The sequence below is a fragment of the Palaemon carinicauda genome, chromosome 41 (assembly GCF_036898095.1).
Source record: "Palaemon carinicauda isolate YSFRI2023 chromosome 41, ASM3689809v2, whole genome shotgun sequence".
Classification (NCBI taxonomy): domain Eukaryota; kingdom Metazoa; phylum Arthropoda; class Malacostraca; order Decapoda; family Palaemonidae; genus Palaemon; species Palaemon carinicauda.
Window position 1 is genome coordinate 33,638,213 of NC_090765.1, and position 13,731 is coordinate 33,651,943.

The 13,731-nt window shown below is 37.0% G+C and overlaps 1 protein-coding gene across 3 annotated transcripts in view; it reads left to right on the forward strand.

The window, feature by feature from the left end:
• LOC137632506 (phosphatidylinositol N-acetylglucosaminyltransferase subunit H-like) overlaps window positions 1-13,731 on the forward strand; it is a 104,681-nt gene that overhangs the window by 25,977 nt on the left and 64,973 nt on the right. For all 3 annotated transcript variants that reach the window (XR_011042051.1, XM_068364472.1, XM_068364471.1), the window contains exons 5-6: window positions 6,283-6,363; window positions 6,890-6,975. Coding sequence is in view for 2 of the 3 variants with exons in the window: in XM_068364472.1 (XP_068220573.1) it covers window positions 6,283-6,363; window positions 6,890-6,975 (167 nt within the window). In the remaining variant the exon portion in view is untranslated. The remainder of the gene's footprint in view (window positions 1-6,282; window positions 6,364-6,889; window positions 6,976-13,731) is intronic.

Here is a 13,731-nt window from a genome sequence, read left to right on the forward strand (position 1 = left end):
GACAACAACACAGTAGTGGCTTACATCAACAAGCAAGGAGGTACCTTTTCGAAGCAGCTATCCCATCTCGCAGTAAAGATACTGAGATGGACCGAAGTCCACTCGATTTCACTATCGGCACGTTTCATTCCAGGCAAGAGGAATGTACTCGCCGACAGTCTGAGCAGAGCATCTCAGATAGTGAGTACCGAGTGGTCTTTGGGTCGTCTAGTAGCCAACAAAGTCCTGACTTTGTGGGGTTCCCCGACTAAGGATCTGTTCGCGACAGCATTGAACTTCAAGCTTCCCCTGTACTGCTCCCCAGTCCCGGATCCCAAGGCACTCTGGCAAGATGCCTTCCAACAACGGTGGGACAACATCGACGTGTACGCCTTTCCCCCGTTCCGTCTGATGAGGAAGGTGCTCAACAAGACCAGAATATTGGTCAATCTTTCAATGACCCTCATAGCTCCGCTATGGCATCACGCAGAATGGTTTCCGGACCTTCCGCAACTCCTAACGGAACTTCCGAGAGAACTCCCTCCGCGACACGAGCTACTCAGACAACCACATGCCATCATCTTCCACAAAGCCGTAGCTTTGCTATGACTTCACGCCTGGAGACTATCCAGCATCTCCTCGCTGAGAGAGGATTTTTGCCATAAGTTGCGATTAGGATGTCTGGACATCTGCGAAAGTCATCCGCATCTGTCTACCAGGCAAAGTGGAAAGTCTTCTGTGGTTGGTGTCGTGGAAGGGATATCTCTCCACTCGATGCCACTATTCCAGCAATAGCGGAGTTCCTTGTGTATTTGCGGGAAGAAATGCGCCTTTCAGTCTCGGCGGTGAAAGGCTATCGCTCAGCCGTAAGTCTAGCCTTCAGGCTCAAAGGAATGGACATTTCTTCCTCGCTGGAACTTTCCCTACTCATACGAAGTTATGAACTTACCTGCCCTCAGTCGGAAGTGGGACCTCCATGGAACCTGGTTCGAGTTCTCAGGTCTCTTAAGAGACCTCCCTATGAACCATTACGCCAGGCTTCAGATCGCCACCTAACTTGGGAGACGGTGTTCCTACTAGCTTTGGCCTCAGCCAAGTGAGTCGGTGAACTTCATGGTCTCTCATATGACATCGCCCATTCAAGGGGATGGGGGGAGGTAATATTCAAATTCGTCCCTGAGTTTATTGCTAAGACTCAGAATCCGGGGGTGCCGGACCCTCGGTTCGACTCCTTCCAGATTTAGAGTCTTCGTTCTGTAACAGATGACCCAGACCATCTCCTACTGTGCCCAGTAAGGAGTTTGAGGCTATATCTCAAAAGAACGGCTGCAGAGGAGGGTCATCAAGAACACCATCTCGGCATGGATTCGTAGGGTGATTCATCTGTCCCTGAATCCAGACCCTCCTCCATCACGTCGCCCTAGAGCACATGATGTCAGGCGTAGCTACGTCCCTGGCCTTCAAGAAAAATTTCTCAGTGATGCAGGTTCTTCAAGCTGGGGTGTGGAAGCATCAGACGATGTAGTGGTTTGCGGACTGTGGCCAAGGGTAGCACCCAAACTGCCTAGTATCCGAATGCCGACCACAACCCGACGTTCACTACACAACAAACATACAACGGTGGAATACCCAAAAACCTAAGTAACAGTTCAAAGCACTGGGCACCACCCCTTGATTTATAATGGGCAAGGGGACCCAGCTAGATCCTGACTTAAACCTTTGCTTCTCCAGCTTGCTGATCATAAATATAAGAACATTAGGTGAAAGGGATTATTATAAGTTATTTGAAAGATTAAAAAAACCGTGGCTGAGTAGGGGAACCCAGTGGTTTAAGGAACTGGAATGAGATGCTGTATTATAAAAAACAAGAAAAAAAATATTTAACCAAAACTGTTAGGATTACAATTACATTGACCCATCAATCCAAATAGAAAATTAAAGGCAAAATTAGCATCCCTTTACATCAAGCTTCAGCCACAGGATAACCAGATAAACAAATTTTGAAAAAGAATAAAAAGTTATTCACATACTGGTCACTCACTTTTACTAAGCCATCTCAAACCAACCACCCATAAGAAATATATAAATCTGTGAGACTACTGAGCTACAATACTTTCCCCTGAATCACTACTGTCCTTTCAATATCCAGTTCACCACTAAACTGCAAAGTCACCTAAAATTATCAAACTCTAAACGTTAAGGCCGCATACGATGCCGTGCAGGTCTCTGCAGGCCCACAATAACAATGTCTCAAAAATTTTGTCAACAACACGAGCAATCGCCAATAGCCTTATAATACATTGGTTGTGGTGTTATTCAGTCAAACACATGATGGTACTTACAGTTCACAGGCAGTGAAAAATTAATACAGAGCAGACACACACACCACTACACACTGGTAACAGGCCATCAACCACATTCATAATTGTTATGAGCAGTACTAGACAGATTCTCTGTTCCTATATTCTGTACATACAGTGGTCTCGAGTAAATTTCCCTTACAATTGGGAACTTCTGTCAACATAAATGTCTGCCGTATCTGTTCTTTTTTCTTTTCTTGATGAAGGAACCTATTCTTGTAAAGTACAGTACTTCTATTTACTCAAACTCTGGTTACACATTCAAACCCTACAGAGAGTAGGGCGTGCTGCAAAAACAAATGTTGTTAAGACAGTTGGTAGGACCAAACAAAAATATATACATACCCCTTAAACATATACATTATGCTTGCAAAACATTTAAACCTATTTAAGAAAAATTGAAATCTTTACAGTGAATAAAATGTTATAGTACAGTACTGGGGCAGAATATCAGACATTATGACAAAAGGGAATTGATAATGGGAGTTACTTTAAAACATATATAACCCAAGCTAGTTATATGTGGAAATGGTTTATATTTTTCCCAATTATTATTAATTTTTTCCACGACGACCTTCACAGCCCACTACAGTACCTGCAAGACGTGACCCACAGGAGGCTCGATACGTTTTCTATCGACCCTGTGGTAGCTGCACAACAGCTGGTTTAAAACCTCAGGCTCCTTAATGGACAAGTAGCAGAAGGTTGAGGGCATTGTTACCCGGTCTTAGTCTGCATGAATGAAAAGGTATGTCTGGCTCTTATTCTTTTCTTCATCTTCCCTCTCCAGGGTAAAGCAGCATCCTGGGTTCTCTGCACAGCTAACCTCAAACCACTGCAGGTAAACCATGTTTCCTTGTGTTCCTAGTATTAAGCTAATACTGTCACGTCCCAATACCCTGACGAGGTGGTATTGGGAGAGTCCTAGCCTAAGTTTCCATCTAAAGGACTACAGGTCAACTTCCTAGGACGAGTCACACTTTATACCTTCACACACAGCTTACGTAGGCCACAGCCCTTGCGTAGCAAGGTACTAGCGAGGTGCAGGGACTCCTTATTGTTGAGTGCTGACACACTCAAATACTGAGTCCCCGGGCAAAGCCAAAAGCCAGTACTGGCCGGGACTTTCCACCCACCCCTATTAAATAGCGTGGTTTGTATGTCAGTTACGGAACAAATGACAAATTTGTAGATAATTTGTATTTTTCCTAACTATAAAAACCTTAGCTATTTAATCAAACTTGCCCGCCAGCCCTATCCCCCTTGAAATCCTACCTCTAAGCAATGTGAGCTCAAGCACAGGTGTGTGTGAGGGGGGGCTAGCAAGCTACCCTCCCTACCCCCCGCTAACTAGCGGTGGGGTAGTAAACCCTCGTTAAAATTCTAATGGCTCGTCATTTCAGCTACGCCAAAAGTAATAACTCCTATTAAATAGCTAAGGTTTGTATAGTTAGGAAAAATACAAATTATCTACAAATTTGTCAAATTTTGAGAAGCAGGGCCTATCGTTTTTGGAAGGGTAACTGATGGGATTGAAATTGGAGTAATTGTACTTAGCTAAGAGCTATTGCTCAGAGAGATTGCTTCAACTGAAAAGGAATATTATTTGACCATAAAAAGAAACCTTTTCTGACACAGCCTACGAAAATAATTGGCGGGCCACCCTTAAATTTGCACTCTTTGGTGTTGCCCTAACAGTTCCTCCTTTACTTAAATCAGACGGCTCTGTCACTCACTGCCCAAAGGAAAAGGAAATTCATTTTGGTTGATGTGTTTGACAGTAAAAAGAGTAGTGAGTAACTTAATCTTCCTCATTCTAAATTTCATGAGACTAAACTAACTTGTTTAGCTTTTCAGTGTCGTGAAACTAAATCACTGTTGATGGATCTTGATGCTACAGGTGTATATCCCAATAGTATTTTTCCTTTTTTTTTTTTTTATAAAGACTTCTGATTTGTTAGTTCCTATATTGTCTGTTATTTTCCTCAAGTTAGCAAGAAGGGGTTCCTTTTGGCCTTGGAGAATTGGCAATGTTACTCCATTAGGTGAATATGTTTGTGGTATCTCTAGCTATGCTAATTGTGTGCAGTTTCCAAAACTCCCATATTATCTAGAGATTTTAATGTATTTTGGCAAAACATCAAAATGGGTATGCTGAAGGTAATCATCTGTTCCCTAGGTTGCAATTTGGCTTTTGTAAAGACCTTGGAGCATGTGATGCTTTTCTTACAGTTTCCAATGCTACACAGAAATTCCTAAATTGTGGTCAGGAAGTTCATATGATTGACCTTGATTTTAGTTTTGCCTTTAACATTATTTATTATAGGAACTCTTTGTTTTTAAACTCAAACATTTGGGAGTGGGTGGGTCTTTTCTTTGTATCATTATTGACATTTGTTGAGGTAATGGATTTCAAAGAGTTGATGAACAACATAATGAGTATAGGAATGTGATATCTATTGTTTCTCAGTGCAGTGTTCTTGTCCCATTTCTTTTTATAATGCAGTATGTATTTGATTTGGCCCAAGAAAATAGCTTGTTGCATATGCAGATGATGCTACTCTCTTTACCTCAATTCCATCTCCTGAATGTAGATCTGGGATTGCTGAATCCTTTAATAGAGATTTAGCTAAAATTAGTGCATGGTGCAAATTATGGGACAGGAAGTTGAACCCTAACAAAACTAAAAGTATAGTTATAAGTAGTTTGAGGACAGTGGCTCCTCAGCATCCAGATCTCTGCATTGTTAATGCTTCTTTAATTCTTCATGGCTCCTTTAAAAGTTTAGGTGTGAGTCTTGGTTGCCAATTTAATTTTGAAAAACACATTCGGTCTTTTTCCTCTTCAATTCCACCAAAAATTGGCTTATTGAGAAAGTATAAAGATTTTCGGTGATCAATCTATTCTGAAAAGTTGCTTTAATTCTTTCAATCTGCATTGTTTCAAGTATTGTACTCCTGTTTGGTCTTCAGATGCTGAATCTTTTCTGAATATTTTGGACAAAACTTGCCGTCTATTAAATGTCCTTACTCTTTGAATGACAGAGATATGTAAAAAGCATAACATGATAATAGACTTTAAAAAGAAAATAAAAAGCAAAAACTACTTGAACCAATAGGAAGTAGTTTAAAATGTACCAAACCCCACTCCCAATGGTATACTGTATGCACAACTAAGCAAAGATTTTTTTAAGAGGGAAAATTACATAAAAAATAATGAACAATAGTTGAAATGGAAATAAGAAATTGTTGCACAATAGCCAATTCTTTCCAACCTCCAACAACAGAGCTCTTAAATGTGTACTTTGGCAACCACTACTACAGTATTATGTTTTACATACCCTGTAAATAAAGCAAAGTTACCTTGTAATGAAGCAAAATTAAAATATAACTAATAGAAAAGCTAAATTGATTTAAGAAATTACATAAAAAGGTGCTGATTAGCTGACGTTCAACAGAGTGAAAAGGACCTCAAGATTAGAAATGGGAAGCGTAATGAACCCAAAGCTCAAAAAATTAATATATCCATACTGTGAAGACAACAGTATCGTTCAAGATTATGGGAATCTTGGACTTGTAACGTTGAATCTTTATATTTTTACAGTTGTATGGTACTGTATTTGAAATTATGTATTTAAGGAAACTTTATTATGATAGCACAATCCTATCATTTTGAAGTTTGTTTGTTAAGCTGACCAAAGTTTATTGGAACAGACTTGTAGTACATAAAAAGATTATATATTTTCTTGCTATATATTAATTTCATGATTATATTTATGATATAATATACCTTTCTTAATGTAAATGAAGAATTTTTAAACAAAAGTTCATGATTCTAATATTTTCTTATCAACTTAACTAAATCATAGTTGCTAGTGGCTTGATTTATGGTCATGTATTTGGTATAATGGAAACTAAAATTTATTTCTTTTTGTTTTTTACAGCAACAGGTACTGTTTTATTTAGCACTGCTAGTACGAGCTGAAAAATCCACCGATAATGTAAAATTACTTCCATTGTTCATGGTAAGTTTTGAAACAGAGATATTTTCATTTGATAGTAAGCAGGTCTGTCATCTCCTGACTTAATCATCATCCTTCTGCTTTTATTCCATTTTCTTTTCTATTAGCTTGTGTTTGAAAAGAACATTAGGTCCTTTTTCGTTTTTATTAGCTTGGGTTTAGAAAAGAGCATTACAAAAGGTCCTTTTTTTTTGTTAGTTTGGGTTTAGAAAAGAGCATTAGGTCCTTTTTCTTTCCTATAAGCTTGGGTTTAGAAAGGAGCATTAGGTCCTTTCTCTTTTTTATTAGCATGGGTTTGGAAAGGAACATTAGGTTCTTTTTTTCTCTTCTATTAGCTTGGGTCTAGAAAAGAGCATTAGGTATTTTTTCTATTCTATTAGCTTGGGGTTTAAAAAAGAGCATTAGGTCACTTATCCATTTGGTTTTTGTAATGAATTAGATATAACTTATCTAAGCTAGGAAAGAAGTGTATATACATCAATTTAGGTAGTCTTAGTACCGTTAATTTTTCTTTTCTTATTTCTTGCAGAACACATGGCCACGGTTAGCATGTCTGCAGCAAATATACTCAGCTTGTCAAGAGGTTTTACTCCCTGATAAATCCAAACTAAAAAGGTTGTAAGTCTTCACTATTTTATGTAAAGTCATTAGTTTTGAAGAGCTCATAACAATATTTTCTGTTGGTACTACCAGTAGTTACTGTAGGGAGTGGGAATGTAAGCATTGCATGCTCTTGTAGGGGTTATTATGTCATCTCATTGAACTTTCCTCGACTGTAATTGTATGCATGGCACTCCAGAAGTATGATTTATGAGAGAAAGCTGTGTATCGGAATATAAAGAAATTTTGGACATTAACGCTACTTAAATTTTAGGACTACTGTATTTTATTTTGTTCGTAAGAATATTTGTCCAACTTGACTGCTACTGTATGAAGACCAATGCATTTTCAGAAAAGATATCTACTTAGTAAGACACTTCCCTGCTATAACAAGAAATAAATGTAAAAGTATTATGACTGAGTGCAACATACTAGTTGAATTAGAAATTCATAAAACACTAAATCAGATTATTTTCTGCCGTGTCATATGCACTACTTAAATATCCTTGTTATGAGGGAATCATTCATGGATGAATGATTTATATGTTCATATATTTTATAAGAGCAGATTATTTTTTATACCCATTGGGGAATAGAAGTTCCAGATTAGCTCAAAAAGTAGGTTTACTGGTTCCTATGAAGAGTTTTCACTGAACTCTTCATGAGTTGTACTGAGAGATGGCTTCCCTTATGAGTTATGTCATTTGATCTTGAAGCTGGAACTGAAAAATTATGATGTACTTTTAAGGCTTTTATGATGTTCTAAAAGAAGTCTTTGCATATGAGTTGTAGTAATATTTACTTTGACAAAATCATTTTGATAATTGAAGAAAACTTTAAAGAAAATCAAGCCTTAGAAATGAAAAGGTGTTACTTTGGATCAAATGTAGCTTATTCAAGAAACTGGTTTGTTTCTTGAAATATAGGTACTAATTAACTTTAACTGATTCCATCACCATTGGATATTCATATAAAAACAAGAAAAGTTTAGCTGGAAGACATGCCAAAAAGACACTTTGTTAATTTGTTTTTTAACACACCTTGTTATATATTGTGAAGGTATATATTTGGCAAAAATGCAGTGAATCTATTATAAGAAATTAATTGGACACATAGCAAAATAGAGAAATCTTTTGTAATGGTGTTTATAATGTTTTAAACCTCATTGCATTTTAGTTAATGAGGTTCAAAAAGAATTCAAAAGCCTTACTATTGGCAGGGAGTGTATGATACCATTTTCACTGGTGTTAGATTTACCTTGTTCCTTTAGTTAAGCTGACCAATTTCCTGAAAAAAAATTATATATACTGTATATATATATATATATATATATATATATATATATATATATATATATATATATATATATATATATATATATATATATATATATACAGTACATATATATATATATATATATATATATATATATATATATATATATATATATATATATATATATATACATATATATATATATATATACATACATATATATATATATATATATATATATATATATATATATATATATATATATATATATATATATATATATATATATGTATATAAACTATAATATAAAATAGTCTATACTGTATACAGTGATACCTCGGTACTCGACCATAATCCGTTCGAGATCCGTGTTCGACCTCCGATTTGTTCGAGTACCGAATTTTTTTTCCCCATAAGAAATAATGGTATATATTCTATTCCGTTCCCAAGCACTCGAACAGGCCCAAAATATTAATAAAACGTGTACCTAAACAACAATAATTATCTAAATGTGTATGAAATTGGTCAGAAAATCCTATAAAACAATTTTAAACCATTTACTGTACTAAAATAAAACAATTTTAAACCATTTTCTGTACTGTAGTGAACATACCTTTGAGCAGCGGTTCGATGGCATACAGGGATGGATGTGGAGAGGATGGAAGGGGGAGGTTACTGCTTGGAAGGAGAGTCCCCTTCCATGATGTGGCGGGGTAGTTCTCCTTCAGGAGTTGTTTCTCTCTCCAATGAAAGGGTGGGCAGATCTATTTCAGGGGTTTCTTCTCTTCTTTGTCTCTTCTTTGGAGGAGAAACAGGCTTTGATGTAGCAGCTTTCTTTTCTTTTGTGAAAAACTGGTCTATTGTTAATTGTTTCTTCCTCCTCTGCAGTATTCTTCGAAAATGATGAATACCTGTTCTATTACGAATACCTGTTCTATTACGAAACTTTTCAAACCAACCCCTGCTCGCTTTAAATGTAAATGAATCACTTTCACTGGTACTCGGACTTTTCTTCACTAATTCTTCATAGATATGCAACGCTTTTTCACAAATGAACGCTTCACTAACACTTTCCCCGGCCAACTGTTTTTCTTTAATAAATATTAAAAGCAACTTTTCCATCTCCTCAATCACTTGTGGCCTTTGCTTAGTTACCGCCGTAACTCCCGTTGCAACATTCGCCTTCTTAATCATTTCTTTATGCTTTAAAAACGTAGAAATGGTCGACTTCGCCATTCCGTATTCTACCGCTAAATCGGACACTCGTACACCATTCTCATATTTCGCTATAATTTCCTTCTTCAACTCGATCGTTGTTCGCACTGTTTTCCTCTTCTCCTTCCCCTTAACACTCATTACTTTCTTGGGACTCATTATGAAAGCTAAAAAAGCAATTAAAAGCACTGAAAATCACTAAATCACAACGAATGCTGATCGCGCGTTGTCTGAGTGACGCTCTCGAGAGAACTGATGCTTCCCGAACAAGCGAGAGTGGCCGAGATGGCGCGATCATCACAAAGCCCATGCGGTCGTCACGTGTTCGGCTGGTCGAGTACCGAATTTTTGGTCGAGCACCGCAGCAAAAATTTCTCGAAAATTTTGGTCGAACTCCGAATTGTTCGAGTATAGAGTCGTTCGACTACCGAGGTATCACTGTATATGTTTGGCTGTAAATATGAATAAAACATGAGGTTATTTATTATAGGCAAGAATTATAAATCGAGGAATTACGTATGATACATGGTAAAAATATGGAAAGGCTGTTTGAAGCTAACAGGGTTAATAATAGGCATCTCAGTTTTCATTTCAATTATTAATTATTAGTCCACAGCAATAAAGTATATTGAAGAGCAAAATCCCCCCAAAAAAAGTTATTTTGTATATGAAAACTACTTTCGTGAATCATTTTAGTTCAATGAGTGGTGGACTATGGAAATTATAGACCATTTAAATTTGAATAATACTTTTAGAAATAATTTCATACAAATTAGTAAAATCCTTTAAAGGCAGTACATTAATGTTATTGTGTCCATTATGTTGATGTTACTTTTTTTTGCAATTTATGCTTCCTCGTGATATGCTTGTTTTAGATATAAAATGCTGTTAAAAAAAATGATAAATTTTCAGCTTAAGGAGATATTATATATTTAGATATTTACTGCAGAAAAGAAGCCTCAACTGAACAATGATGTAGTTTGATAATTATGCTTTTCAACATGTTTTCATAAGTTCCGTGTTGGTTTTTTCTTCTCTTTCAAAATCAGTACTTTTTCTTGTTTATTTATAAGGTACAGCCTGCTTGGGGCAAATTTTAACAGCAATATGAAGAAGTATTTCAATGCAGGTATTGTGTTAATGTACTAGGAGACTAGTTGTTCCAGGATTACTAGATGGATATAGTTCTTTGAACAAAGAATCTTCCTTTTGAATTTTTTAAATCTTTTAGTGACCAGCTTTTACAGATTACAAAAATCTTATAGGATGTTCATCACACTTCTGCTAATTATTTAAATGATGGGGTAAAGTCCCTGTTTAAGTACCATCAAATTAAAATCAAAGTATATACAGCATTTGATTCATTCTGTTAACAGTTCTTACTCCAAGGGGTATTATATTGTGATGCCTCTGCTATCCTTCTTACCGCTGTTAAAAAGATAATAGTTCTCTGGAGAGAGAAAGAAGGAGACCACTTGTGCAGCCTCTTAGCCTAAAGGAATAGAAGTACATACATACATACATATACCAAAGGCACTTCCCCCAATTTTGGGGGGTAGCCGACAACAAGAAGAAACAAAACAAAAAGGGGACCTCTACTCTCTACGTTCCTCCAGCCTAACCAGGGACTCAGCCGAGTTCAGCTGGTACTGCTAGGGTGCCACAGCCCAACCTCCCACATTTCCACCACAGATGAAGCTTCATACTGCTGAGTCCCCTACTGCTGCTACCTCCGCGGTCATCTAAGGCACCGGAGGAAGCAGCAGGGCCTACCGGAACTGCGTCACAATCGCTCGCCATTCATTCCTATTTCTAGCACGCTCTCTTGCCTCTCTCACATCTATCCTCCTATCACCCAGAGCTTTCTTCACACCATCCATCCACCCAAATCTTGGCCTTCCTCTTGTACTTCTCCCATCAACTCTTGCATTCATCACCTTCTTTAGCAGACAGCCATTTTCCATTCTCTCAACATGGCCAAACCACCTCAACACATTCATATCCACTCTAGCCGCTAACTCATTTCTTACACCTGTTCTCACCCTCACCACTTCGTTCCTAACCCTATCTACTCGAGATACACCAGCCATACTCCTCAGACACTTCATCTCAAACACATTCAATTTCTGTCTCTCCATCACTTTCATTCCCCACAACTCCGATCCATACATCACAGTTGGTACAATCACTTTCTCATATAGAACTCTCTTTACATTCATGCCCAATCCTCTATTTTTTACTACTCCCTTAACTGCCCCCAACACTTTGCAACCTTCATTCACTCTCTGACGTACATCTGCTTCCACTCCACCATTTGCTGCAACAACAGACCCCAAGTACTTAAACTGATCCACCTCCTCAAGTAACTCTCCATTCAACATGACATTCAACCTTGCACCACCTTCCCTTCTCGTACATCTCATAACCTTACTCTTACCCACATTAACTCTCAACTTCCTTCTCTCACACACCCTTCCAAATTCTGTCACTAGTCGGTCAAGCTTCTCTTCTGTGTCTGCTACCAGTACAGTATCATCCGCAAACAACAACTGATTTACCTCCCATTCATGACCATTCTCGCCTACCAGTTTTAATCCTCGTCCAAGCACTCTAGCATTCACCTCTCTCACCACTCCATCAACATACAAGTTAAACAACCACGGCGACATCACACATCCCTGTCTCAGCCCCACTCTCACTGGAAACCAATCGCTCACCTCATTTCCTATTCTAACACATGCTTTACTACCTGTGTAGAAACTTTTCACTGCTTGCAACAACCTTCCACCAACTCCATATAACCTCATCACATTCCACATTGCTTCCCTATCAACTCTATCATATGCTTTCTCCAGATCCATAAACGCAACATACACCTCCTTACCTTTTGCTAAATATTTCTCGCATATCTGCCTAACTGCAAAAATCTGATTCATACAACCCCTACCTCTTCTAAAACCACCCTGTACTTCCAAGATTGCATTCTCTGTTTTATCCTTAATCCTATTAATCAGTATTCTACCATACACTTTTCCAACTACACTCAACAAACTAATACCTCTTGAATTACAACACTCATGCACATCTCCCTTACCCTTATATAGTGGTACAATACATGCACAGACCCAATCTACTGGTACCATTGACAACACAAAACACACATTAAACAATCTTACCAACCATTCAAGTACAGTCACATCCCCTTCCTTCAACATCTCAGCTTTCACACCATCCATACCCGATGCTTTTCCTACTTTGGAAAACAATGAGAAAATGTATTTTGGTTATTCAGAATTGAAATGATTTTGAGGTGAGAATTCTGAAAGTTAGCTTCTCATAGTTTAACACACTTTTGAAGAGTTTACCTTTAAAAAGAACTTTTTGATTGTAAATAAAAAAATATCAGTTAGGGTTATGAAATTTCTGGTAACTTTTCGTTTTCTTATTATTAACAGATTAATTTTTTTTTCTAAGCTCTTTAAACATATGACAACTGATCACAATAGATATGCCAATTTTTTAAAACTCTTTAAACACTTGGCAACTGATAGCAATAGATATGTCAAGCCCCACTCATGCATTGTTTTTCATGTGTTTGAAAAAATAGAGGTTAATTTCCCCTCTCTTTAAATGCTGGAGTATCTTTCAAGGCAGAGTAGGGTTGAAGAATTAAAGTTTTCCTTGGGTTGTGAGGGAGGGATAAGAACCTCTTTCAAAGGGTTTTTTTTTTTCTTGTTTAATAAATTTTTTCCCCTGAAGCTGTTTCCAAGAATAAGTGAATTATTGAGGATAGTTTTTGATATATTGTATTTAATTGGCTGCAAATAATGAACCAACTAATTGTAAATCTGTGGATGAGGAGGGTCAATTGTAATTCTTTCATTTGGTCCAACTAAAGAGGTACTTTTTTTCATATATGCTTTCGGATCCCAGTCAGAAAAGTATTTTATTAACTTAAATTGATATCTTGCTATAGGATTTTCAACTGTGAAGCTGGTGCTGAATAAATATTTTTAATGTTGAATTAAAATAAGCATTTGTCTGCTTGGTTTTGTGATTTTAAAGTGAAGAAATTTTTTACCAAAATTAAGGTACACAAATGTAACTTTTTAGTGAAAAAGTTTATGTACTGTGAAAAGTTAACTAACTATGAGCATGATCTCAACATTTACTCAGTTAATACACATGTAAATGTGATATTGTTCACTTATATTGAAAAGGTTGTGTTTTAGTGATTGAAAAAATACAGTATTAATTTTGGTGATGTTATGTTACTATGTT